We start from the raw sequence: 27,999 nt of genomic DNA on the forward strand, positions 1-27,999 counted from the left end.
TTTTCGAGCCGTTGTTCAGCGAGTTTTGAGTTTTAGTGAGATGGACAAGGAGCTTGCTTTTTCTCCACATGGTACTTTACACTTTGATCAAAGATGATGTTTCGCCATCCGCAACGTTGGTTTCTCGTTCTCCAAAGTAAGTGTTTTATCCTGGTTCTCTATAGTGTGTTATCGTGGTTAAGAAAATGGCTTCTAAATGTAGACAACGCTGCGTTTTATGCTGCTCCCTGCCTTGGTGAATTCGAAACTGACAGTACCATTGTCAATGTATCTACTTTTAGTTAAGTATATTCGATATTTTTGAGAATCTACTCTATTTTTCGATGTGCAATAGTATTTAACGTTGAGTTTATACTAGTCGTATATCCCCGCCTTTGATGTTCCTTATTTTGCAGGTCTGATGTTTGCGGGCGCGGAATCCATCTCAGAAGTTTCAATAAAATGTGGAGAAACAGCAAGTTTGCCCTGTCCAGCTCAATATAAATCTGGAATCCAGTACAGAGCTATCAGCTGGTATAAGGTAAAGATATGTTCTCGTGTCAAATTTGTCCTGTGAAGCGCCTTGGAACAGGGCCTATAGCTAGGTGGAAATATACTTCAGCGTACCAGGAAGTACATATGGCAAATTGCGGGAAGTCCCTCGGAGCTGCTTCTGCTCTACTGCGGTAACGTGTACGGGGCTTTAGCCACACGAGGCGGCTGAGCGAGAACAGAAGGTTAGGAACGGAGAAGGTCAGGAACTCGGCGGAGGGCAGTGGTGGTGGGAAGGTCAGGAGCGGGGAGAGTGGTTAGAAGCACAGAGAGAACCGTGGGGATGGGGGATGAACCTGATCCGGGTCTAATGGGTGGGGGTGGGGAAGAGATGAGAGTGAGAACATGATCCAGTTGGGGAGACGGATCACGTTCTCTCCCTCCTGTTAGATGTGGATCATGTTCTTCCAACTGGATGAATTAGTGAGTCCCTTCTCACACACGGAGCAGGTGAACGGCCTCTCCCAGTGTGAACTCACTGGTGTGTCAGAAGGTTGGATACACACATGGACTCCACACATGGTCCATTCATAATTAAAGAATTTTTATCACTTCCAGAAGGAAAAAAACATAAAGCTCTAAGAACTAACTAACCCACTAATTAAGAGTATAAAGTCTTTTATTTTACCAGCCAAGGACAACTATAATTACAATTGTAGAATACTAGATAACAGAGGATCTTCACAAATCTAACTATACTTCCACTTTATTGTGGGTTCAAGTCCCACTCCAGGGACTTGAGCACATAGAGCTAGGCTGACACTCCAGTGCAGTGCTGAGGGAGTGTTGCACTGTCAGAGGTGCCGTCTTTCGGATAAGACGTTAAACCGAGGCCCCGTTTGCTCTCTCAGGTGGACGTAAAAGATCCCATGGTGCTATTTCAAAGAAGAGTAGGGGAGTTATCCCCAATGTCCTGGCCAATAGTTATCCCTCAACCAACATAACAAAAACAGATTATCTGGTCATTATCACATTGCTGTTTGTGGGACCTTGCTGTGCGCAAATTGACTGCCGCATTTCCTACATTACAACAGTGACGCCACTTCAAAAGTACTTCATTGGCTGTAACACGCTTTGAGACGTTCGATGGTCGTGAAACACGCTATATAAATGCAAGTCTTTCTTTCTGTAGGCTTACTGGCAAGACTGGATCAAATTACACTTTGCAGGGTTGTCTACAACATGCAGGATCAAATTACAGACTCCAGACAAACTGTTGGGTGTGTTTTGTCCTCCAAGGGGACCAATCAGAAATCTGGTGTTAAATAGACGCAGCCAACAAAGAATAGCGTAGAAAGAGCAGGAAGTCGATGGACGAGAAAAGCAAAGCAGACTAGCATGTTACTGGAATGCATGTGTGTTAATGTGAGGAATGTTACAAAAAAGATTGACGAGCTACAGGCGAAAGTTGCCACATGGGGTTATGATATAGTGGCTATAATGGAGACCTTGCTTAAACATGGGTAAGAACTGAACATTCCTGGATACAATGTATTCAGGAGTGATAGGGAACTGGAAAAGACAGGAGGGTGGCCGTATTGATCAAGGATAAAATTACAGTTCAACAAAGGGACGATATACAAGAGGGTTCAAAAATTGAATCTATTTGGTTAAAGTTGAGGAACAGAAAAGGAGCTGTTATATTGCTGGATATTTACTATATACCCCCAAATAGTGATAAGGAGATAGAGGAGCAAATCTGTAGGCAAATTGCAGAGAAATATAAAAATAATAGAGCAGTAATAGGGGACTTCAATTACCCTAATATAGATAGGGGGGAAAACAGAGTAAAGGGCAAGGATAGTGAAGAATTCCTAAAATGTTTACAGGAGAACTTTCTTAATCAGTATATTTCTAGCCCGACGAGGAAGGTAGCAGTGCTGGATCTAGTTCTGGGGAATGAAGTCGGGCAACTGGAGTGTGTTTCAGTGGGAGAACATCTGGGTAATAGTGATCATAATATAATTAGGTATTAAGTAGTTATGGAAAAGGACAAAGACAAATTTATGGTGAAAATTACCAATTCGATTTGAGAAGGAATCTAGCCCAGGTGGACTGGAAACAAAGATTGGCCAGAAAAACAGTAAATGAGCAATGCCAGGCCTTCAAGGCAGAGATAGTTCGGTTACAAACCAAGCATATTCCCATAAAGAGGAAAAATGGGGCAACCAAAGCTAGAGCTCCCTGGGTGACAAAGGAAATAGAGGTTAAAATAAAACATAAAAAGAAAGTTTATGACAAATGTCAGGTACAGAATATAATCGAAAACCAGGCAGAGTGCAGGGCGAAATTGAAAAAGGATACAAGAAGGGCAAAGGGAGTATGAGAAATGATTAGTTGGTAACATATAAAGGAATCAAAAATCTTTTAGCAACATATTAAAAATGAAAAGGATAGTTAGAGGAATGGTGGGGCCGATTAAGGATAAGAAAGGAAATCTAATTGTAGAGGCAGAGGGCATGACTGAGGTACTGAATGAATACTTGCAATTGTCTTCACAAAAGAAGATGAAGTTAATGTCGCAGTAGAGATCTTGTATAGGATAAAAATAGATAGAAAGGAGGTGCTAAATAGGTTGACATCACTCAAAGTTAACAAGTCACCCGGTCCAGATGGGATGCATCTTACATTGTTGAGAAAAGCTGGGGTGAGGATAACAGAAGCTCTGACCACAATCTCTTAATCCTCTTTGGATATGGGACTGGAGGATTGCAAATGTTATACCCCTGTTAAAAAAGGGGAGAGGGATAAACTTGGTAACTACAGGCCAATCAGTCTAACATCAGTGGTGGGAAAACTACCAGACTATTGTCAAGGAAAAAATTAATTCTCACTTGGAGAAGTATGGGTTATCAAGGGACAACCAGCATGGATTTGTTAAAGGCAAATCATGTCTGACTAACCTGATTGAGTTCTTTGATGAAGTAACAGAGAGGGTTGATGAAGGTAGTGCAGTAGATGTTGTATTTATGGACTTTCAAAAGACATTTGGTAAAGTACCAGATAACAGACTTATTCGGAAGATGGAAGCACATGGTATTAAAGGGGCGGTGGTAACTAGGGTATGTAATTGGCTAAGGGATAGGAGGGAGAGAGTAGTGGTGAACGGATGTTTTTCTGACTCGAGAGAAGTATGCAGTGGAGTCGCCCGGGGATCGGCATTGGGACATTGCTTTTCTCTTGTTATATATAAACGACTTGGACTTGGGTATAGGGAGTACAATTTCGAAGTTTGTGGATGATACAAAACTTGGCAACGTAGTAAATAGCGAGCAGGATAGTAGCAGACTTCAGGAGGACATAGACAGACTGGTGAAATGGGCAGACATGTGGCAGATGCAATTTAATGTGGATAAGTGTGAAGTGATGCACTTTGGGAGAAAGAACTTGGAGAGGCAGTATAATCTAAATGGTACTAATGTTGAGGGAGATGCAAGAGCAGAGGGATCTGGGAGGGCAGATTCACAAATCTTTGAAGGTGGCAGGGCAAGTTGATAAGGTGGTTAAGAAAGTGTATGGGATACTTGGCTTTATAAATGGGGGAAACTGAATACATGTCAGATGTGGTGGTGATACTAGTGGTCTGATATGCCTGGACTAATGATCTGCAAGGCAGGAGTTCAAATCCCACCTTGGGCTGTTGTGAAGCTGAATTGTTTTACGCAGCGAGTGGTGAGGACCTGGAACTCGCTGCCGATGGAAGTGGTGGAAACAGAGACACTCAATGTTTTCAAGGGGAGACTGGATAGGCACTTGACGGAAATAAAGTTGCAGGGCTACGGGGATAGAGCGGGGGAATGGGACTGACTGGATTGCTCTACAGAGAGCCGGCACAGGCTCGTTGGGCTGAATGGCCTCCTTCTGTGCCGTTATGACCTATGACTATGACAAAGTTATGCTAAACCTTTACAGATCTCTGGTTAGGCCTCAGCTGGAGTATTGTGTACAATTCTGGGTACTGTACTTCAGGAATGATGTCAAGGCCTTGGATAGGGTACAATGGGGATTTACCAGGATGATACCATGGATGAGGGACTTCAGTTATATGGCGAAGCTAGGCTTGTTCTCCTTAGAGTAGAGGAGGTTAAGGGGAGACCTAATAGAGGTATTCAAAATTATGAGGGGTTTTGATAAAGCAAGTAGGGAGAAACGGCTTCCTGTGGCAAGTGGGACAGTAACCAGAAGTCATAGATTTAAATTAATTGGCCAAAGAACTAGAGGTAAAATGAGGAGAAATTTCTTCACACGGAGTGTTGTTAAGATCTGGAACGAAACACCTGAAAGGGTGGTGGAATCAGATTTCATAGGAACTTTTAAAAGGAATTGGACATGTACTTGAATTTGCAGGGTTATGGGGAAAATGTTGGGGTGTGGGACTAAATTGGACAGTTCTTTCAAACAGCTGGCACAGGCACGATGGGCCAAATGGCCTCCTTCTGTGGAGCAAGATTCTATGAAATGAATGCCATTTTATTCTAAAGTAACTGAAAACCTTTTTGATAATTTGATAGAGGTCAAAATTAGTTTATAATGTGAAGAGCTAAGTCAGAGAGGGAATTTCAGATTTCAAGATATTCACCATGGGCGTTCAGTGTCCCTTGAGGTAGATATTAGCTTTTGAGAGGCTGATGGACAGAGCGTGCCAGCCGACTGTTCCAACAGCAAAGAGGCCGGTGCCATTTTAAGGCCCTATTAAATCAGAGTGAGTATTGACACCACTGTGTCAGCCAATGAGTTTTAGGCGCAGCGGGACTTACCGTTTTCATCTACAGTCTCTGAACCCATGACCAAAACTACAGCAGAGTCTCCCGAGTACAGCAGGACTATTTCTTCAGCAAAATGCAATGAGTGGAAGATAGTTACATAATAAATAATAAATAGTTGTTTGAAAGAACTGTCCAATTTAGTCCCACACCCCAACAATAGAACTGAGATGAGGAGGCATTTCTTCTCTCAGAGGGTCGTAAATCTGTGGAATTCTCTGCCCCAGAGAGCTGTGGAGGCTGGGTCATTAAATACATTTAAGGTGGAGATAGACAGATTTTTGCAAGATAAGAGAGTGACGGGTTATGGGGAGCGGGCAGGGAAGTGGCTTTGAGCCCAAGATCAACCATGAACTTGTTGAATGGCGGAGCAGGCTCGAGGGGCCAAGTGGCCCATTCCTGCTCCTAGTTCTTATCATCTCCATTCTGGCTGGGACTTGTGGTGTCATTATATGCAGCCCTATTAAATAGAACCTGCGAGTTATTCACCCCAAATGGGCATTCTGATGTAGCTTGCTGGATTCAGGCCAGCACAATATTGCAGCAAGGTAAGTCTGGGACAGTTGCCATCATGAGGAGCCCGGGGCACAGCATTCCAGATTATTTTTATGGGACTCCTAGGAGGACTCCTGCTCCTTCTGGCCCCACAAATATAATTTAAAACTTACTTTTCGGGACTTCTTCGGCTGTATCGGCAGTAAAGAGTCGTAAGGTGCATGGCACGTGCTCTAGCTAGTTCTGTCTTAAAATGGCAGTCGGGGTCCTATGTACGTCGTATTAAAAGGGGCCTGCTACCTGAAACAGGCATGTGCTTTGGCCACCCAGCGGAAGGCCCCTGAAAAAATGTTGCCCAGTAAGTTAAAGGGGGGAAAAAAAGAAAGACTTGCATTTATATAGCACCTTTCACACTCTCAGGACGTCCCAAAGCGCTTTACAACTGATGAAGTACTTTTGAAGTGTAGTTACTGTTGTGATGTAGGAAACGTGGCAGCCAATTTGCAGACAGCAAGCTCCCACAAACAGCAATGTGATAAAGACCAGATAATCTGTTTTGTTATGTTGGTTGAGGGATAAATATTGGCCAGGACACCGGGGATAACGCCCTTACTCTTCTTCGAAATAGTGCTGTGGAATCTTTTACATCCACCTGAGAGAGCAGATTTAACGTCTCATCCGAAAGACGGCACCTCCGACAGGGCAGCACAATACGTAGATAAATGGCCAGATAATCTATTTGTGGTGGTGTAGGTTGAGGAAGAATATTGGTGAGGACAGCAGGAGAGCTTCTTGCTCTTTGAATATTACCCTGGAAGCTTTTACATCTATCTGTGCAGGAAGACGGAGTCTTTATTTAATGTGTCACCTGAAAGATAGCACCTCCAACACTGCAGCAGTTCCTCAGTACTACAGTGTTGAAGTGTCTTTCTAGAATAGGTGCTCAAATCCATTGTGGAACTTGAATCTACAACCTTCTGACTCTGAAGCAAGACCACTACCAACTGATTCAAGTTCACACATTGGAAATGTTTGGCAATTATTACTGTCGCTAATCTTTTTCTTTTGCAATTTGTTTTTTTTGGTAAATTTTCATCTTGCTCTTATTTTTTTCTTTCCTGCTCTCAGGATGTCTTTCGGTGGTAGTTTCGTGGATGCAAGGGAGCATCACATCCAAGCCCAATTTTGTTTCCCGCCCCCGTATGATTTAATGGTGAAATTCTAGGAACAGTGGAGGTCCAAAGACATTTATTTAGGGGTCCATGTACACATCACTAAAATGTAGTAGTCAGGTACAAAAAAATAATCAAAAAGGTAATGGAATGTTAGCCTATACAACTAGAGGACTAGAATATAAAGGGGAGGAAGTTTTGCTACAGCTGTGCAAAGCCTTGGTTAGACCACAGTGATGTTGATTGAGGGATAAATATTGGCCAGGACACCAGGGATAACTCCCCTGCTCTTCTTCAAAATAGTGCCATGGGATCTTTTACGTCCATCTGAGAGAGTTCTGGTTTAACGTCTAATCTGAAAGATGACCACTCCAACAGTGCAGCACTTCCTCAGTACTGCAGTGGAGTTTTGGCCTAGATTTTTGTGCTGACTTGAACCCACTTTGATGTTAACGGGGCGTTAAGTCTACTGATCCCATTTTGAGGCTGTTGCTGCTCCAGTAACAACAATTTTGGCAAGTTAAAATTGTTCTCCTTGAGTTTAGTATAAATAGTACTGGAATATAGTGACCTCAGTAAAACATGACAAATCTAGCCATGTTTGAGTCATCGTAGATTGATTGTGTGATGTGGGAGATTTCCCTTCCAGGCATTTTCAATAAATTGAATCAAAATGCTGTTTAACAGATTTGGTGCAGGATCAATTTGCACTCTATTGATCAATTTGTCTCCCAGCAACTCTCTACTAACTGCTGAAAATGGGATTGTTTTCCCTCCAAAATTATTTTCATACATCTGTCCATTATTAACAGTTTTAATTTCTTACTGCTAACTCCATAAATATATTGCAGCTTTTAGAAACTTAATGTAATTTGAGGAAATACATATAAAAACATATGGCAATCTCCTGTAGTGTTGCGCAAGGCGTGTCAAGACCAAGCGTAGCTTTCCGGTTAGGAGGGTGGTGCACATCAGATCTGTGGTATTGCTTAGTTCAGTGCAGTTCTACAAGAACAGGATTGTCATGCTATACAATGTACAATGTATTGTTATGATGAATGCAGTGAATTATGGTGCTTGAACTTGTGTTTTTATTAAATGGTATTCTGGTTCCTAGAGTTCGTCGTCACCACCACAACCCCCCAACGATCTATTCCTCAACTTCAATGGAAAGTAAAATTGGGCGGAATGTAAAATGGTACTCTATCTAATCCCGTCTGATTCTGGCTGGGTGGGTTAGGTTAAAATTACCCACACAGGCCCCTGGATACACCACTCGTACATCTTGCCAATCTAAGAAACTTACTCCTACTCTGCTTTCTATCCTTCAACTATCCTCTATCCATGGGCTACCCTAAGAAAATAATGTTAAAATAATGGAGAGAAAAATCTGATACAAGTACATTAAATGTAGTTCCTGGTTTCCAAAGATTCAAAAGCTGGTGTTTTTTTTTGTTAGTTTCCTTGGATTTGCCAGTTATATTAGTTGTTTTACTTTTACAGGTAGCTGATGATGGAGTTGGTTTAATAGGCATTGTCCGTAAGGATTTAAAAGAGAACATTGCCAGGATGTATCTGGGTTTCAGCGGGTCGGTTGAGGTAGATTCTGCCAGTCCCTATCTCTTGACTATTCACAATATCTCCAGTGAAGACTTGGGAACGTACCAGTGTTCATTGTGGGCACCGCTTGGAGAACAAAACAAAGAGGCAGATGTGAGACTTCGAGAAATGGGTCAGTATATTAACATTACTGTGTTGTTAAGTAGTCCTGTCCTGACTTGTACGTTTTCCAATTTTTGTATTTATCATCAGTTACTTAATCCTCAGGACATTTTAAAGATGTAGACAATAATATGTGATAATTTAAGATTTCAAAATAGTCCACGAAGTTGCATCTTTAGAGGTGTTCTTTAGATGTGGGCAGTGCTGGCAAGCCCACATTTATTGCCCAACCCTATCACCCCGAGAAAGTGGTGGACCTTCTCTTTGTATCGATCCCGCAAAGGTGTTCTCATAGAATGGTTACAGCACAGAAGGAGGCCATTCGGCCCATCCAGCCCGTGCTGACTCTCTGCAAGAGCACTTCAGCTAGTCCCACTCCCCCCACCCTTTCCCCATAGCCCTGCAAATTTTTTTCCTTCAAGTACTTATCCAATTCCCTTTTGAAAGCCACAATTGAATCTGCCTCCACTATCCTTTCAGGCAGTGCATTCCAGATCATAACCACTCGCTGCAAAGTTTTTCCTCATGTCGCCTTTGGTTCTTCTGTCAATCACCTTAAATCTGTGACCTCTGGTTCTCGACCCTTCTGCCAATGGGAACAGTTTCTCTCTATTTACTCTGTCTGGACCCCCCATGATTTTGAACACCTCTATCAAATCTCCTCTCAATTTTCTCTGCTCTAAGGAGAACAACCCCAGTTTCTCCAGTCTATCCATGTAACTGAAGTCCCTCATTCCTGGAACCATTCTTGTAAATCTTTTCTGCCTTCACATCCTTCCTAAAGTGTGGTGCCCAGAATTGGACACAATAATCCAGTTGAGGCCGAACCAGTGTTTTATAAAGGTTCATCATAATTTCCTTGCTTTTGTACTCTATTCCGCTATTTATAAAGCCCAGGATCCCGTATGCTTTTTTAACCGTTAGGCACAAAGGTTTTAATGGCAATCTGCTGATAAATAGCAACATTATCTCTTCAAATTCAGTGATGGGTATGAGGGTGGTGAGAGATGGGAAAATGTTCCTATAAACTGCTGGTTAGAAAGAAAGTAAGAATTGCATTTATGAAGCGCCTTTCAGGATATCCCATAGCGCTTTACAGCCAATGAAGTACTTTTGAAGTGTGGTCACTGTTGTAATGTAGGAAACGCGGCAGCCAATCTGTACACAGCAAGGTCCCATGAACAGGAATGTGAAACAGCAAGCAACATGGTGACAGGCATTTTGCATTCAACTGCTCCTGACGTGTCCTCATGATGTTGCACATCCGAGACACAGCCCAGAAATAACTGTTGACAATAATGGCCCTGACTTTCCGACCCCCACGGGTGCGTACAAAATGTGTACGCGCCCATAGGGGCCGCACAAGTTCCAGGTTTAGGCATGCGAAGCGCATGCGCTGAAACCCGGAACTTGCGATCTGTCAAGAATTCTCTTGACTAATCATCCGCATGCCCAAGAAAAGGGCCTCTGCAGGTGGAGAGTTGCGCTATTTGCTCAACTTCCGCCCGCTGAAAGGCCATAGAATTCTTATGCCTGGTAAAAGCATAAGGCCTGCTTTTACCAGCATAAGAGTTTTAAAAAACAGAAAAATAAGATTTTATCACTCACTTATAAATTAAAAACCCTGTCCATTAAGGTAAAGTTGAACATAAGAAATAGGAGCAGGAGTAGGCCAATCGGCCCCTCGAGCCTGCTCCGCCATTCAATAAGATCATGGCTGATCTGATCCTAACCGCCAGTCTACTATCACAGAACCATCTCCTGAATCTAACAGAATTAGACACACGAAATAGGAGCAGGATCAAGCTACACGGCCCCTGGGCCCGCTCCGCTACCCACGGGGCCATGACCGATCCGAACCTAGACTCGTGTCCAAATTCCTGCCCGCTCCCCATAACCCTTTATTCCCTTTACTTCTAGGAAACTGTCTATTTCTGTTTTAAATTTATGTAATGATGTAGCTTCTACAGCTTTTTGGGGCAGCATATTCCATGGACCTACCACCCTCTGAGTGAAGTAGTTCCTCCTCATCTCAGTTTTGAAAGAGCAGCCCCTTATTCTAAGACTATGCCCCCTAGTTCTAGTTTCACCCATCATCGGGAACATCGTCCCCGCATCCACCCGATCCAACCCCTTCACAATCTTATATGTTTCAATAAGATCGCCTCTCATTCTTCTGAACTCCAATGAGTAGAGTCCCAATCTACTCAACCTCTCCTCATATGTCCATCCCCTCATCCCCGGGATTAACCGAGTGAACCTTCTTTGTACTGACTCGAGAGCAAGTATGTCTTTTCTTAAGTATGGACACCAAAACTGTGCAGTATTCCAGGTGCGGTCTCACCAATACCTTGTACAACTGAAGCAATACCTCCCTATTTTTATATTCTATCCCCCTAGCAATTGGCCGCCTTAATCACTTGCTGCACCTGCATACTAACCTTTTGAGTTTCGTGCACCAGGACCCCCAGATCCCTTTGTACTTCAGTACTTTCCAGTTTCTTGCCATTAAGATAATAACTTGCTCTACGATTTTTCCTGCCAAAGTGCATAACCTCACACTTTCCAGCATTGTATTCCATCTGCCAAATCTCTGCCCACTTACTTAGCCTGTCGATGTCCCCTTGCAGGTTTTTAATGTCCTCCTCACTCACTACTTTCCCTCCCATCTTAGTATCATCTGCAAACTTTGATATGTTACATTCGGTCCCCTCCTCCAAATCGTTAATATAGATTGTAAAGAGTTGGGGACCCAGCACTGACCCTTGTGGAACACCACTAGTTACTGATTGCCAGTCCGAGAATGAACCATTTATCCCAACTCTCTGCCTTCTGTTAGATAGCCAATCCTCTATCCATGCCAGAATATTACCCCCAATCCCGTGATTTTTTATCTTAAGCAATAATCTTTTGTGTGGCACCTTGTCAAATGCCTTTTGGAAGTCTTAAATACACTACGTCCACTGGTTCCCCTTTATCCACCCTATATGTTACTTCCTAAAAGAACTCCAGCAAATTTGTCAAACATGACTTCCCCTTCATAAAACCATGCTGACTTTGTCCTATTAAATTATGATTATCCAAATGTCCTGTTACTGTCTCCTTAATAATGGACTCCAATATTTTACCTACCACAGATGTTAGGCTAACCAGTCTATAGTTTCCAGCCTTCTGTCTACTGCCCTTTTTAAATAAGGGCGTTACATTAGCAGTTTTCCAGTCTGCCGGGACCTTTGCTGAGTCCAGGGAGTTTTGGAAAATTATTACCAATGCATCCAGAATCCCTACCGCCACTTCCCTCAAGACCCTAGGATGTAAGCCATCAGGTCCAGGTGATTTATCCGCCTTGAGTCCCATTATTTTACCGAGTACCACTTCCTTAGTGATTTTGATCGTGTTTAGCTCCCCCCCCGCCCCCCCCCCCTTTAGCCCCCTGTTTGTCCAGTGTTGGGATATTCTTAGTGTCTTCTACTGTAAAGACTGATATAAAATATTCATTCAGTGTTTTTGCCATCTCCATATTTCCCACCATTAATTTCCCGGTCTCATCCTCTAAGGGACCAACATTTACTTTAGCCACCCTTTTTCTTTTTATATAACTATAAAAACTCTTACTATCTGTTTTTATATTTTTTGCTAATTTACTTTCATAATCTATCTTCCCTTTCTTAATCAATCTTTTTGTTATTTTTTGCTGTCTTTTAAAGTTTTCCCAATCCTCTATCCTCCCACTAGATTTGGCTACCTTATATGCCCTTGTTTTTAGTCAAATACTATCCTTAATTTCTTTACTTAGCCACGGATGGCTGTCTTTTCTTTTACACCCTTTTCTTCACAGTGGAATATATTTTTTCCGGAAGTTGTAAAATAACTCCTTAAATGTACACCACTGATCATGTATCGTCTTACCCTTTAATCTATTTTCCCAATCCACTTTACTCAATTCCACTCTCATACCTTCATAGTCTCCTTTATTCAAGCTTAGCACGCTTGTTTGAGATCCAACCTTCTCACCCTCTAATTGAATATGGAATTCAACCATGTTATGGTCACTCATTCCAAGGGGATCCTTTACTAGGACATTTTTAATTAATCCTATCTTGTTACACAGGACCAGATCTAAGGTTGCTTGCCCCCTGGTCGGTTCAGTTACATACTGCTCAAGAAACCCATCCCTAATACACTCAATGAACTCATCCTCAAGGCAGCCCTGCCCAATTTGATTTGTCCAATTAATATGATAGTTAAAATCCCCCATAATTATAGATGCTCCCTTATTACAAGCCTCAACTATTTCCTGATTAATACTCCGTCCAACAGAGTTGCAACTGTTCGGAGGCCTATAGACTACGCCCACTAGTGTTTTTTTCCCCTTATTATTCCTTACATCCACAAAACTGTTTCATTATCCTGATCTTTTGACCCAATATCATTTCTCTGTATTACAGTGATTCCTTCCTTTATTAACATAGCCACCCCACCTCCCCTTCCTTCCTGCCTGTCCTTCCTGATCGTTAAATAACCTGGTATGTTTAATTCCCAGGCATTGTCACCCTGCAGCCATGTTTCTGTAATGACCACAAGATCATACCCATATGTAGTTATTTGTGCCATTAACTCGTCTATTTTGTTACGAATGCTACGTGCATTCAGATAGAGAACTTTCAAAGATGTTTTGTGACACTTAGTTCCTGCTTTTGCCCTTTTTATTACTTTACCTTTTACTCCATACCTTCTGCCCCTTCCTGACACGCTCTGGTTTTTAATTTCCCCACTGCTACCTAAGTCTATGACCTTCTCTGTTGTCATTTTTATTATTTGCTCTCTAGGAACCTCCCCCCCCACTAGTTAGTTTAAAGCCCTCTCTACAGCCCTAGTTATATGATCCGCCAGGACTCTAGTCCCAGCACTGGCCAAGTGAAGCCCGTCCCAATGGAACAGCTCCCTCCTGCCCCAGTACTGGTGCCAGTGTCCCAGGAAGCAAAACCCATTTCTCCCACACCAGTCTTTGAGCCACGCATTTAACTCTCTAATTTTATTTGTCCTAGCCAAATTCGCTCGTGGCTCAGGTAATAATCCAGAGATTATTACCCTTGAGGTTCTGTTTTTTAATTTGACCCCTAGCTGCTCATACTCCTTTAACAGAACCGGCTTCCTAGTCCTATCTACGTCGTTTGTACCAACATGGACCACGACAACTGGATCCACCCCCTCCCACTGCAAGTTTCTTTCCAGCCCAGAGGAGTTGTCCTTAACCCTGGCACCGGGTAGGCAACACAGCCTTCGGGACTCTCGCTCTCGGCTGCAGAGAACTCTATCTATCCCCTACCACTACAACATTTCTATTTACTCCCCCCTCTTGAATGGCCCCCCGTTCCACGGTGCTGTGGCCAGGTTGCTCATCCTCCCTGCAGTCCCTGCTCCTGTCCCCACAGGGAGTAAGAACCTCGAACCTGTTGGTCAAGAGCAAGGGCTGCGGCTCCTCCAGCTCTACCTCCTGGATCCCCGTACCTGCCTCACTCGTAGTCACACCGTCCTGTCCCTGACCATGGGCTACATCTGAATTACTTAACTTCATAGGTGTGACCACCTCCTGATACACAGAGTCCAGGTACTTCTCCCCCTCCCTGATGTGTCGCAGTGTCTGAAGCTCAGACTCCAGCTCATCAACACGGAGCTGGAGTTCCTGTAGCAGCAGACACTTGTCACAGACGTAATCACCGTGAGCCTCAATGGGGTTCACCGGCTCCCACATCTCGCAACAGTAACACATCACCTGCTCCATTCTATGTAATTAATTAAATTTTTTATTGTTAGTTATGGACACCCTCTGCCCGATTTTAGATGATGGTATCCCCTTTAATTAATTGGATTTAAATTAAATCAATCCCTCTAGTTACACCAGTTAAATAGTTTACCAACAGTCACTCTGCACCAGAAAGGCCTTGGTACACCACAGCAACCTTAGAAACTATAAACCACAGACTTAAAGTTTTAAAACGAGAGAAATACTCCAACCAATCACCTACCTGTTTTGTGGTGACGTCACACCTTGAATACTTTTTACCTCTCTCCTTGCCTGAGATTGGAGATTGGTGAGGCCTACCTGAGCCTCTGGGGCCTCTTGTAGTCGCTCTGCCGCGCTGCTCCGCCTCCACCCGCTGCCGATGCCGCACTGAGGCCTACCTGAGCCTCTGGGGCCTCTTGTAGTCGCGCTGCTCCGCCTCCACCCGCTGCCAATGCCGCACTGAGGCCTACCTGAGCCTCTGGGGCCTCTTGTAGTCGCTCTGCCGCGCTGCTCCGCCTCCACCCGCTGCCGATGCCATGTAATAACAACAGAAAATGCTGGGAAAACTCAGCAGGCCAGGCAACATCCGTGGAGAGAGAAATAGAGGTTTTATGTAGCCCTGTTAAAACATTTTTTTTTTTAATTCAAAAAATTAAATTTTTCTTTAACATTTAAATGCCATTTTAATGAATTTTATATATGTAATGGTTTTTATTTATTTATTTCAGTGTGTGGATTTTTGCAGTCATCCCCATTCATACTTTTGACAGTTCTGTACGTACAGAACTTTCAAAAGTATGAAGGGGGATTCCCTTCTTCCATTGGTTGGGCTGGCCCACGTGATCCCAGGGGCGCTTGTGAACTGCATGTACCCCTGGGATACATGGGCCTCTGCGCATTTTCGGAAGCCTCGGTATCTCCGGAACCAGCAGGTAGGTTCATAGAATTTTTTCTGATCGGAGGCATCCGCCCGCAGGAAGCCTCCGATCGGAAATTCAGGGCCAATGTGTTTGTTTAAAATAGTGGACTGAGGAATGCCATATGATTGCATTAAACATTTTTCCACTAGTATCACCAACAGTAACTTCCAGGTTAAATTGATTGGGAACCATGGATTGTGGACAGCAGTCTATAATTTAAAATATATATATATTTAATGAGATGCAGCCTGGGAACTGACATTTTATTTTCTCAGTTTTTAAAGAAATAATTTGCATTTATATAGCATCTTGTTCCAGCCTTCGAATATCGCAAGCACTTGCAACCAATAGATTTCTTCCTCCTTCTCCATCTCCCCTCTCTTCCACCCCACCCCCCAAGTGGCAAGGCAGGCTGGATTTCATTTCTTGTGTGAAATGAGGAAGGCACAAGGGTAGGGCAGGAAAGCAAGAGCTGCATGCTTACACCATGTGCACTTTGTAAATCAGAAGATATTGTGGGATGTGAGAAGGAGGATAACGTACAGGAAACTCTTTTTTATCCAACACCGACGGGACCGGCGTGGTGCCGGTTTATCAAAAAGTCCGGATTACAGAGAGGTATAGTAAAAGGTACGAGAGCTCCATACACCGCAACAAGATCCAAGCGTCCCTGTTGCTTAGCAACAGGTGCAGGAATCCGGCCACAGATCCAGGAACGGCCACTAATATGAAGTAAAACTTACCTGAACCTACTCCTGAATTTTGCCGGTTAACAGATTTCCGGTTATTTAGGTGCCGGTAAATCGAGTTTCCTGTATGAGGATACCAGCATATGGGAGTGGTGCCAGAGGACTGGAGGATTGCAAATGTTACACCCCTGTTCAGAAAAGGGGAGAGGGATAAACCCAGCAACTACAGACCAGTCAGCTTAACATGGTGGGGAAACCTTTTAAAGACATTAATCTGGAACAAAATTAATTGGCACTTGGAAAAATATAGGTTAATAAATGAAAGCCAGCACGGATTTGTTAAAGGTAAGTTGCGTTTGACTGCCTTGATTTGATTGCTTTGATGAAGTAACGTAGAGGGTATTGATGAGGGTAGTGGTGGTTGATGTTGTGAATATGGACTTTCAAAAGGAGTTTGGATAAAGTACCAAATAATAGAATTGTTAGCAAAATTGAAGCCCATGGGATTAAAGGGGAAGCTGTCTAAGGGACAGGAAGCAGAGAGTAGTGGTGAACGGTTTTTCTGACTGGAGGGAAGTGTACCGCGGTGTCCTCCAGGGTTAGTGTTGGGACCACTGCTTGATAATATTAGTGATTGGACTTTTGTATACAGGGCATCATTTCAAAGTTTGCAGATGACACGAAACTCAAATGTAGTAAACATAGAAACTAGGAGCAGGAGTAGGCCATTCGGCCCTTCGAGCCTGCTCCGCCATTCAACGAGATCATGGCTGATCATCCAAACCCTAGCACCCGGTCCCTACACCGACAGCCATCCCACCCAAGCCCTATCCCCGTAACCCCACGTATTTAATCCCCCCTAACACTAAGGGCCAATTTTTTATCATGGCCAATCAACCTAACCCGCACATCTTTGGACTGTGGGAGGAAACCGGAGCAAACCCACGCAAACACGGGGAGAATGTCTGTGTGGAGTTTGCACAGTCACCTGAGGCCGGATTTGAACCCGGGTCCCTGGCGCTGTGAGGCAACTGCTAACCACTATGCCATCATGCTGCCATAGTAGTAAACAGTGAAGAGAGGATAGTAACAGACTTCAGGAGGACATGGACAGAAACATGGCAGATAAAATTTAACTTGCAGAAGTGTGAAGTGATTCATTTTGGTAGGAAGAATGAGAAGAGTGAATATAATCTAAATGGTACAGTCTTAAAGGGGGTGCAGGAACAGAGACCTGGGGATGTATGTACACAAATCTTTGAAGGTGGCAGGACAAGTTGCGAAGGCTGTTAAAAAGGCGCATGGGATTCTTGTGGTTTTATAAATAGAGGTGTAGTGTACAAAAGCAAGGACGTTATGCTTTTCCCACAACAGTGACTCCACTTCAAAAGTACTTCATTGACTGTAAAGCGCGTTGAGACGTCCAGTGGTCGTGAAAGGCGCTATATAAATGCAAGTCTTTCTTTCTTTCTAAACCTTTATAAAACACTGGTTAGGCCCCAGCTGATGTATTGTGTCCAATTCTGGACACCACATTTTAGGAAGAATGTCAAGGCCTTCGAGAGGGTGCAGAAGAGATTTACTTGAATGGTACCAGTGTTGAAATATTTCAGTTACATGGAGAGACTACAGAAACTGGGGTTGTTCTCCTTAGAGCACAGGGAAGATTTAATTGGAGTGTTCAAAATCTTGAAGGGTTTTTATAAAGTAAATAAGGAAAAACTGTTTCCAGTGACAGAAGAGTTGGTAACCAGAGGACACCGATATAAGAACCAGAAGCAACATGAGGGAAAATTATGCAGGGCTATGGGGAAAGAACAGGGGAATGGGATTATTTGGATAGCTGTTTCAAAGAGCCAGTACGACTAGCCAAATGGCCTCCGCACTTCTGACCATGTAGCACTCTCAGTACTGCACTGAAGTGTCAGCCTAGATTATATGCTAATGTCTATAGTAGAGCTTGAACCAAAGACCTTCTGATTCGAGTGCTACCAACTAAGCCAAGCAGGAGTTATGGAAAATAAAATGATTATGGGGCACATGGTAGCTCTAAGTGTATAAGTATTTCTAAAATAATCAGTTCCTTATCATAACTGAGCAGTAACCTTCAGATTGGACACTGTCTGCCAGCCAGGGATATGTGCCATTGATTTTCAGCACTAGAGGCTGGATTTTCTGATTTAACATAATGTCAACACCAGCAGTAAATCACTTATTTTAAATGATCTACCACCTTAGGACCGCACCAAGTCCCAGGAACAAGCATTGAACAGCTGTATGGAATAGACAATAAGCCCCCACAAAAATGTATTATTTTATTGGTTGCTGGAGAGGCAGTTCTGCGAATTGTTGTTTGGTAATTGCTTTCTATTGAACGTGTGATTGACAATGCAACTTTTTGATGCAGATCACCTTTGCTCATCAAAAGAATTTCAAGGACAGTTGACTATCTTGTGCATTTTGACCATTCTAGGATCCACGGTGTTAATTTGTGTGGTTATTGTATCCATTGTAAGTATTCAGACAATGTTGAGAGTTATAAAGCAAGTAAGGTTTCAGTTTTATTTTCACTAAAATATAGCCAGTTTTATGCTAAACTATAATGGATATAGAATTGATATATAAGTAAGTGTTACTGTAAATAACTGGCTCCATGACTGACTTGTTTTATTTTTAAAAGCTATCTTCCAATTGTATGGTGTGTTATGATATTTTCATGTGTTGTCATGGAGAAGGTGATACAGAATTTATCACATTTGTCTTTAGAAAACTGTAATCGGAGCTACTTTTCAGCCCCTATTTGCTGTAAATCTGTTGTATTGGTGAAAATGTCATTTACAGTATAGGATCAATATTACTTTAATAATGCTTCTTATTTTAGGGGAAGGTTGGCCAGACACCTCTAGAGGGAGTTGAGAAGCACCTCATGTCATAATGGGGTTAATTTCATGAGGTTGCATTGCTGGTATGGAGTCCAACTAGTGGCAAGTGTGCGTCAAAGAATGGGGGCCATAATGTTACAGCCCTGTCTCTGATGCGGCCCTGTATTTAATGGAGCCTCATGAAATTACCAGATAATAACACAATACTGTTGGAGGCAAACTAGAAAGAGCCATTTTTTTCCTCCAAATTTGCACTTCCAGATGGGAGCCACGTCTGTCAGTCGCATGTATCGGGAAATTGCAGGCTACTGCAATTATGATTTTTGCCATATGCATGGCTGGTGGGTGTGGCTCCCCACCAGCAGTGTGAACTCAGAATTATTCCATAAATGACTACAAAGGAGCACACTTATAATTAGGCCCCAATTATTATTATTTTTTTTAAAAGGGAGTGACACGGCAATCCAAATGGCAGACCTCCAGTGCACTGCACCACAGTGTGCCAGGATGTGAGTTCATTCTGTGATGTCCCACACATTGAATTTCTGATATCTGGCAAGCAGACTACATATGCACCCACAGGAAGGATGGGGAAGGCAGAGCATTGGTATCACCTCCTAGTGGGCAGCCATAGAGCGGCATAAATGAACTAACATCAGTGTAACCTTCTCTATCAAAGATATTTTGCATTATACGTTACTGCCCAGATTTAGGATTTTTAGATATTCATCACAGGAGGATTTTGGTGTAATTTATATTAAAATGATGAGTCAAATTTAGCTCACAAGGAATTAAAATCCCCTTAGCAGCCAAGTGGTAGGGATGTGGATTAGATCTAGATTAACCAGGTCATGAAGTGGTGCTTCCCGAATGCTATTTCAGCTCTGACAATGGATGTGCATTTAGACTCCCAGTGACCTTTCATGATCATTATGTTGGGATGGCCTAATCAATTGGGAACAGGAAGGGAATAGTTTCGAGGAGCCTTCACCCAGGGAGATAGTAGCCAGTTTAATTGGCAGCCCTATTGGCCAATCCTCGGGCATGGAGAGCTGGGTGAGGGTCAGAGGTCAAGCTGTTCACTTCCAAAGGATAAAGAATCATATCATAAAGCTGGGGGAATCGGGAAGAGCAAGTAAGGGAGACAGACACGGGCGTGAGAACATCTTCTTAGTGTAGTACTGCCCAGTTTCAGAGGAATTATTGTTCAAAAAAATTGTATTTAGCCCACTAACAGGGATAGTGTAGCATGTTTTTAAATTTTCTGTTATGAGGATCATTATGAAATAAGCAGTAATTCATTGTAATTTTTACTTTGTTCATTTTACTTGGTAAAATAAATCAGCTGGGCAATTTTTATATTTGGCCTCGTCTTACTAAAGTGCTAATCAGTCTGCCTTTCGGATTACGCTATCCAGTTCATGTAATGAGCAGGGATTTCAGTATTATAGCCTTCAGTCATGCTATCATATGCCTAGATATTGGGCAGTAAATGTAAATCCCTGATGAGGGATGTGGGATCTGCATATGGGAGAGACCATTGACTGAACCTAAGAGAATATCTAGAGCGAATCTGAAATTTGTAACAATTACGAACATAAAATTATCGTCATGCTAACTTCTCTGTGTTTTCCCCCCTCTAGAAGTGTGCAAGAAACCATGAAGTGGCTGCGGATTATAAGAAATTTAACGAAGCACAATTTACCCAACATTCTAAGGAGAACTGTTACATCTAAATAAAAACAAAAAATGCTAGAAGTACATAGGCCAGTTAATATCTGTAAAGAGGAAAAAGAACAGGTTAATGTTTCGCTTGTAGGACCTTTCAGTAGAACTGTATCCACCTGAAATATTAACTTTTTTATTTACAGATTGACCTGATGTGTATTTCCAGTATGTTGTATTTGTATCAGATTTCCAACATTTGCAATTTTAACTATTCATATACATTTGTTGGATAAGAACAACAAGAAGTAACTGCAATAAAAACAGAAAATGCTGGAACTACTCAGCAGGTCAGGCAGCATCTGTGGAGAGAGAAACAGAGTTAACGTTTCAGGTCGATGACCCTTCGTCAGAACTGGAAAAAACTGGAGATCGAACAGGTTTTTAAGCAAGAGCAGGGGCTTTCCTCCCCTCCCCCTTTCCCTGCCTCTGCACTTGCTTCAAAACCTGTTCGATCTCCAGCTTTTTCCAGTTCTGACGAAGGGTCATTGACCAGAAACATTAACTCTTTCTCTCTTCACAGATGCTGCCTGACCTGAGTATTTCCAGCATTTTCTGTTTTTATTTCAGATTTCCAGCGTCCACAGTACAGGTTGAGCGTCCCAAATCCGGAATGTTCAGGAATCCAGACTCCAGGACAATTGGTGGCAGGGGTCCAGAATCCATAATGTTCCAGAATCCAGACTCCGGGACAATTGGTGGCAGGGGTCCAGAATCCGGACACCCTGAGGGAGGCTTTCCAAAAACCGGAAATAGCGCAACCTGGGCCCAGGCATTTCCGGACTCGGCGCGTGTTTCTAATGTCCGAAGTCCGGAAATATCGCAACCTGGGCTCGGGCGTTTCCGGACTTCGGACATCAGAAACATGTTCCGAAGTCCGGAAAAACTCGAAAATCAGCTTGGCCTCGGTCCCAAGTTTGCCGGATTCGGGACGCTCAACCTGTATTTTGCTTTTGTAAGAAGTAACTGCATCACTCCAATTGGTATGACTGGTTGGGACTGAAGTCTAACCATTTCCTGTTGAAAGTCTGCTGGAGCAATTTTAACTTCATTAACTGCCGATTGTTGCTGCCATGAGGCCTGAGCCATTTTGAGGGCTGGGCTTCTTTTACGTACTACAGGCACAAAGCAGCCACCCCACTGCAGCTTACCGGCTGTGGGAGGGCTCCCATTCTGAGCCCGTCGACAGTTGGAGTCGGGTGCTCAGGTGGGCTAGCAGCAGGCTGGAGTATTTTTTGTAGGCCCAGATGGAGCACTCCTGACCTTACCAAAATCAATTTTAAACATTTCCTGGGCCATTTTCTGAGTGGCGTCCAGCAGTCCCTTTAAGGGTTGCTGGTTAGGCCGCTCAATGCCTGGTGCATGCTCTGCCCATTTATACCTCAAAATTATGATCAGGGTCTGGATGGCCATCTCGGGACCCTACCCAAGATGGTGGCAGACAGAGCACCAGCAGAGCATGGTAAAATCAGCCCTTTTCTAGTTTTCTTGTGTTATGCCCTTCAAGATGAGGCACCCAAGAATAGACTTGTCCCAATCAGTACTGTACTTTTTACTAGTGTTTAAATGGTAGGATCAGTATCCAAACACGGGACGGATACAGATGTGCTCTGCAACGGGAATGGGGCGAGGGAGGGAGGGAGGGAGGGAGGGTGAAGCAAAATCGAGATGCAGCGAGGGCATTGCGGAGGGGAGGGGCATGAGAGGAGGAATGGGAAGACTCAGAGAAAAGCCCAAGCAGCCAAAAATATGCTCATTGGGTGAATGAAGAGGTTAGAATGCCCCTCATTTGGGGAGTGAGATGCTCAGTGGGGAGGGTGCATAGTAAAAATGACAGTGTGGGCTGGGGGGGAATTCTAATGATTTTAGTCCAGGAACCTGACCAGTGGTACGTATCCAAAATGGGAAGGATATGGATCTGCTCTCCAACTGAAATGAGGGTGGTGACATTTCGGGGGGGAAATTCCGTTGTTTGTGCCTCCCGTTAGCGCCTTAAGAGGGCGCTAATGGGGCGCAAAGCAACTAGCGCCCGGGCGCGGCGATGTTTGCGCCACTCGTGAAATTAACTAGACATTTTGCGGCGGCGCTAAACACTACCGCCACGATCTGCTGCGCCGGCAGATCGTGACGTCAGTCGAGTGCGCAACACCCCGGACCGGATATTGAGTGGCGCCCCTTGCCTTGCCGCCTGCCGCTAGCAACGACAGGTTGAGGGGAGCGTTTTGCAGTCAGGAAGGGACTGGGGGAGCGCTATTTAAAGGCAACCGCTTCCTGCCTTTTTTTGTTGGTGACGTTTTTGCACCACGCATTCTGAGAGAGAAAGAGAGAGACTTCTGGAGAGATTCAACACTGTGTGAAGGAGTTTTGCGTACTGAGCAGCACTTTGCAGATTCATTTTGATTTGCCCTTGTATCTATTTAGAAGAGACTGTGGGGGCTGCACTCTGAGCTCTTTCCCTGGGCCTCTCCATTGTTCTTTCCAGCAGATTTTATGTACAGGTCCCTCCAGGCTGAGATTCAAGGCTGCAATGAGCAGGGTGTGGATGGAGAGCAAGATCAACTCTCCCCTTTAAGATAAAAACAGAAAATGCTGGAGAAACTCAGCAGGTCAAGCAGCATCTGTGAAGAGAGAAACAGAGTTAACGTTTCAGGTCGATGACCTTTCGTCAGAACTCCTCTTTAAGAACTGGCCGGAGCCAGTGTGTCTGTGTTCCATTGCTGACTGACATCACATGAGCTTCGCCAGCGCTCTGAGGTAGGGACATTGGAAATGTCGGTTTCAGGCATGCACAATGCATGCGCTGAAAACCGGCATTTCCGCTCTGTCACGAATCTCTTGACAGATCCTCCGGCTGTCCTGGAGAAGGGCCTCTGCGGGCGGATAGTTCCGCTTTTTGGAGACCCTCTGCCCGCAGAAAACCCTTACAATTCTTACGCCTGATTTTTTTTTAAAGTCACTGATTTATCATTTTAAAATACTTTTTAAAAGAAAGGTAAGTTTATTTTTAGCCCCATAAAAACTTTAATTTTTTTTCAAAAAAATTAATTTTTGTTTAAAATACTTAATTTATTGTAATTTCAAGTCATTTTAAAAATGTGATGGTTTTTTAAAATTTATTTAAAGTTTTACTATGTTTTTTCATTGATCTCCATTCATATATTTGACAGGCCTTCCTGTCAAATATATGAAGGGAGATTCCCTTCTGTGATTGGCTCCCCATCCCAGGGACGCTACGAACTACATGCGCCTCTGGGATACATGGGCCCTGCGCACTTCAAGTTTGGAGAGGCCCAGGAGTGTGTGCGTCCCAGGAGCCCTCGGGTAAGGGCGCAGATTTTTTCCAGATCGCAGGCCTCCGCCCACGGGAGGCCTGCGATCAGGAAAATACGGGCCAATCTAATTATATGCAGCGGCTTTATGGAGCTTTGTATCGTGTTCTAGCAGCAACTGCTGCTTCACTGAGTCATATATGCAAAAAATAATGTTTCCTGCAGAATTAATACATCACCTGTGTGAAAAAATAATCTGTGATTGGTAACTGGGAAATTCTGTTGTGTATATAATAGGGGAATGAGGTGGCACAACATGAAGAAAAATTTGCATTTATATATTGATTTATCATTAACCAATGAATCACTGTTGCGCAGTAGGTAATTGTGATGGAATTTCAGCACACTATCTTGGTAGAGCATGATTTGATCTACAGTTCTCTATGTGATGTATTCCCAATCCCAGACCCATGTATTTTGGAGGTGAGTGCAACTGGCAAAAAAAAGTGGGTTTTCATTGGCTAAATTCTGGTTTTAACAGCTTTGAGCAAGTTTAAAACCCAGTATGTAAAAATTGACGATCATGTCATCAATATGACTAACTGAATCTTTTGACTTGTTTTTCGATGAAGCCTGATGATACCCAGACAAGTAAATTTGTTGGCAGTACTGGAAGGGTTAAAACTTGTGTGGAGCGGAAAGACCACTTATTTGCTTAATAAGGATATGATTAAATCCAAAGGATAAAAGCAATTAATTTAACATATATCAGACATTAAGGATAAATAGGGCTGTGCTGATGGCTTGGCAAATTTATCCAGAGATAAACTATATAGAGTAAGAGGATCCCTGGTCTGTGCTGAGTTAGCTGACCTAAGCCAGGAAGGTTGTAAAGGCACTAAAATTGGCCTCCATTAGAGAAGGGAGAATCGGCCAGTATCCCTGCTCTTTATTGCCTTCCAATGACTCCTGAGGGAAGTGCATGTGTGAGCTTTAGGTGAGAACGGGTTCAGGTTTTTTTAAAATATTAAGCTGATAAATTTTAAATGGGAACTAAATTGATGTAAATTGGTTCTATTGACTTTGTAACTACTTTCTGTTGTGTATGTAACCTGTTCCACCTTAAGAGAGCTTAAGCCTGTTCCACCTTAAGAGATGTACTACTTTCTCAGGCTGCTGTAGACGTAATACCGGGGGTGAACACACCGGTATATAAGCACTGTGCAGTAATCTTGTATTCAGTATAGTCCCTACCTCCAACCAGTAAAGACCTGTTTGAGTTATACGTTTAAGTCTTTGTGTTAATTGTTCAATACAATACACATACTTAACACTTTCCCTACAGTACTATCTGTTACCAGTTACAGTATATATAACCTCTTCAAACATTTTATGATGGTAACATTAGCACAAGTAGTTCAAAACAACTGATTTTATTAGATATAATAGTGGAATTGGAGCAAATTCATTGAAAATATAAGCGAGATTATGGGCTAGAAATTGAATGTCCGATGTTCTACTGCAGTCAATGAAACTGAATATCAGATGCTGCGTATTCAATATCATTGGTTTTGCATCACTGCCCGAGACGAATTTCTAGGCCAAAACTCCAAGAAATTCGGATCATTTCAAGGACAAACTGGAAAGTATGCAAAATTAAAAGTTAATGTCAAAGCTTTGATTCAAGGTTGCTCTATAAAGGAGTTACTTTAATTCAGTATTTTGTTGTAGTTTTCCTATTTTGTAGTGTTTTATTCTTGGTGTGAAGGCATGGTGTGGTATATCTATTCTGCAGTGTTGTCGTACTGTGAAAATATGGCAGTGTGATGTTTTTGTCCTATCAAAGTGAGAAGGAGAGTACAGTGAGCATCCTCCTGTACAGCTTGCTGGTGTGTAACTTGTGAAAAGTTAATCCTGGAGCACGCTAGTTCATTCACTCAACACGAGATATAAAACTTTCGGTTTAAACATAGAAACTATCCAGAAATTCGGGCCGGAGGCTTCCTGCGGGTGCAAGCCTCCGACCTGCACTTACCTAGCACACCAGCCGTTGTGCTGTGGGCCTGCGTGGAATTCCGATCCTGGGCCTCCTCCAACTGCCGGCGCGCAGTGCTTGCATATCCCAGGGGCGCAGTTAGTTCGAAGCGTCCCCTGGGATCACGTGGGCCATGGAGAGCCAATGGTAGCAGGGAATGCTTCATTCATAAAATTGACAGGAAGAGCTGTCAAAACTATAAATACTATAAGCCCCAAAACATAACTAAAACTTCAAATACATTTTTTTTTAAATCACATTTTTAAAATAACTATAAATTACATAAAATAACTTTTAAACAATTTAAATTTTTGAAAAAATTAATTACATTTTCTAACGGGGCTAAAAATAAACTTACCTTTCTTTAAAGTATTTAAAAATAATAAACCTGTGGAAAAAATGTTTTCATCTTAATTAATTCACCACTTACCTTGTTAAAAGCAGGCCTTGTGTCTGCTTTTTAAAAGTGTAATTGCTGGAGACTTACCCTCCCGGAGAAACCTGGAAAAAAAACTTAAGTTCCAGGCGTACGCGCTGCCTCTTTGGTGTACGCGTTCGACCTCTGAACCCCTTCCTTTAAGGGAACGGAAGTTCCGGTTTCCCACGCATGTGCAGTGCATGCACGAAACCGGCACTTTCGTTGGGCTTACAGGCGAGTACCCAGCGCGTACTCACCCGTAGAGACCCGAATTTCTGGGCCATTGAAGATAGGAGCAGGATTAGGCCATTCGGCCCCTCAAGCCTGTTCCGCCATTTAATGAGATCATGGCTGATCATCCAAATTCAGTACCCTGTCCCTGCTTTCTCCCCATATCCCTTGATCCCTTTAGCCTTAAGAAATATATCTAACTCCTTCTTGAATATATTTAATGAATTGGCCTCAACTGCCTTCTGTGGTAGAGAATTCCACAGGTTCACCACTCTCTGGGTGAAGAAATTCCTCCTCATCTCAGTCCTAAATGGCTTACCCCTTATCCTTAGACTGTGACACCTGGTTCTGGACTCCCCTGCCATCAGGAACATCCTTCCTGCATCTAGTCTGTCTAGTCCTGTTAGAATTTTATAAGTTTCAATGAGGAGACACGAGCCTGCTGATGGAAATTGCCTTTTTGATGTGAGCATGAGTAAAGAATATTGGGAGAAGCCTGAGTTGTAACACCTACCCAGCAGTTTGAGTGTAGGAGCTGTGGCTTCAAATTGTTGAGCAGCCTTTCAACATTGCTTCAGTGCACTAAGGTGTGAGATAGTGTCAGAAATTTAAAATATTTACTCAAAACATAATTTCCAAACATGCCGCTTTCCTATATTTACCAGAATCTTTATGCATGAAATCTAAACAGAATTTTTGTCAAAATATATTTTATATCTTGCTGTGCCACTTATTCATAGACAATTAATGAATCAAGGAATGTTCCAGACAACTTCCTGCTCACAAACTGCAGGTCCAAAGACCTTTATTGTGTAATCTGCTTACTAATGCTATAAGCTATATTGACTCCTGATTTCAACCATAAAAAGACAATAAATTAAAATCTGTTTTACCATGAACATTTCTTGTCCGATTAGTTGGAAGTTTTTCCTACTCCATTTCTAGTTTGTTTTATTTCCTATTGCAGCCGGAGATAAAAAAAAATATATTGGCAGCTTCATTAATTCATCAGATTATTAATTGTGACATTTAAGCCTCAGTTTTGCAAGAGGCAAAAGTGAGGTTGTGCTTAGCCATAGTACAGGCAGACCTGGGCTAGTAGCTCAGGCTGGGTCGTGCCAAATTTTGCACTGAGAGTCCCTATAGGAACAGGAGTAGGATATTTAGCTCCTTGAGCCTGTTCCACCATTTAATTAGATCATGGCTGATCTGTATCTTAATTCCATTGGTTCCATAACCCTTAATACCTTTGCCTAACAAAAATCTTCTCAATCTCAGTTTTGAAATTTTCAATTGACCTAGCTTCAACAGCTCTTTGGGGGAGAGAGTTCCAGATTTCCACTACCCTTTGTGTGAAGA

General features: G+C 42.9%; 1 protein-coding gene across 1 annotated transcript; it reads left to right on the plus strand.

The window, feature by feature from the left end:
• LOC147117659 (CD83 antigen-like) lies at nt 1-27,539 on the plus strand. Its single transcript, XM_085988831.1, has 5 exons — nt 1-136; nt 396-520; nt 8,465-8,693; nt 18,488-18,591; nt 20,606-27,539. Exons 1-5 carry the CDS (start codon nt 94-96, stop codon nt 20,696-20,698), a joined length of 594 nt encoding a protein of 197 aa, XP_085844957.1. The 5' UTR covers nt 1-93; the 3' UTR covers nt 20,699-27,539.
• The last annotated feature ends 460 nt before the right edge of the window (nt 27,540-27,999 follow it).

The sequence above is a fragment of the Somniosus microcephalus genome, chromosome 5 (genome assembly GCF_052327205.1).
Source record: "Somniosus microcephalus isolate GS21.2 chromosome 5, FLI_Smic_1.0, whole genome shotgun sequence".
In the NCBI taxonomy this organism is placed as follows: domain Eukaryota; kingdom Metazoa; phylum Chordata; class Chondrichthyes; order Squaliformes; family Somniosidae; genus Somniosus; species Somniosus microcephalus.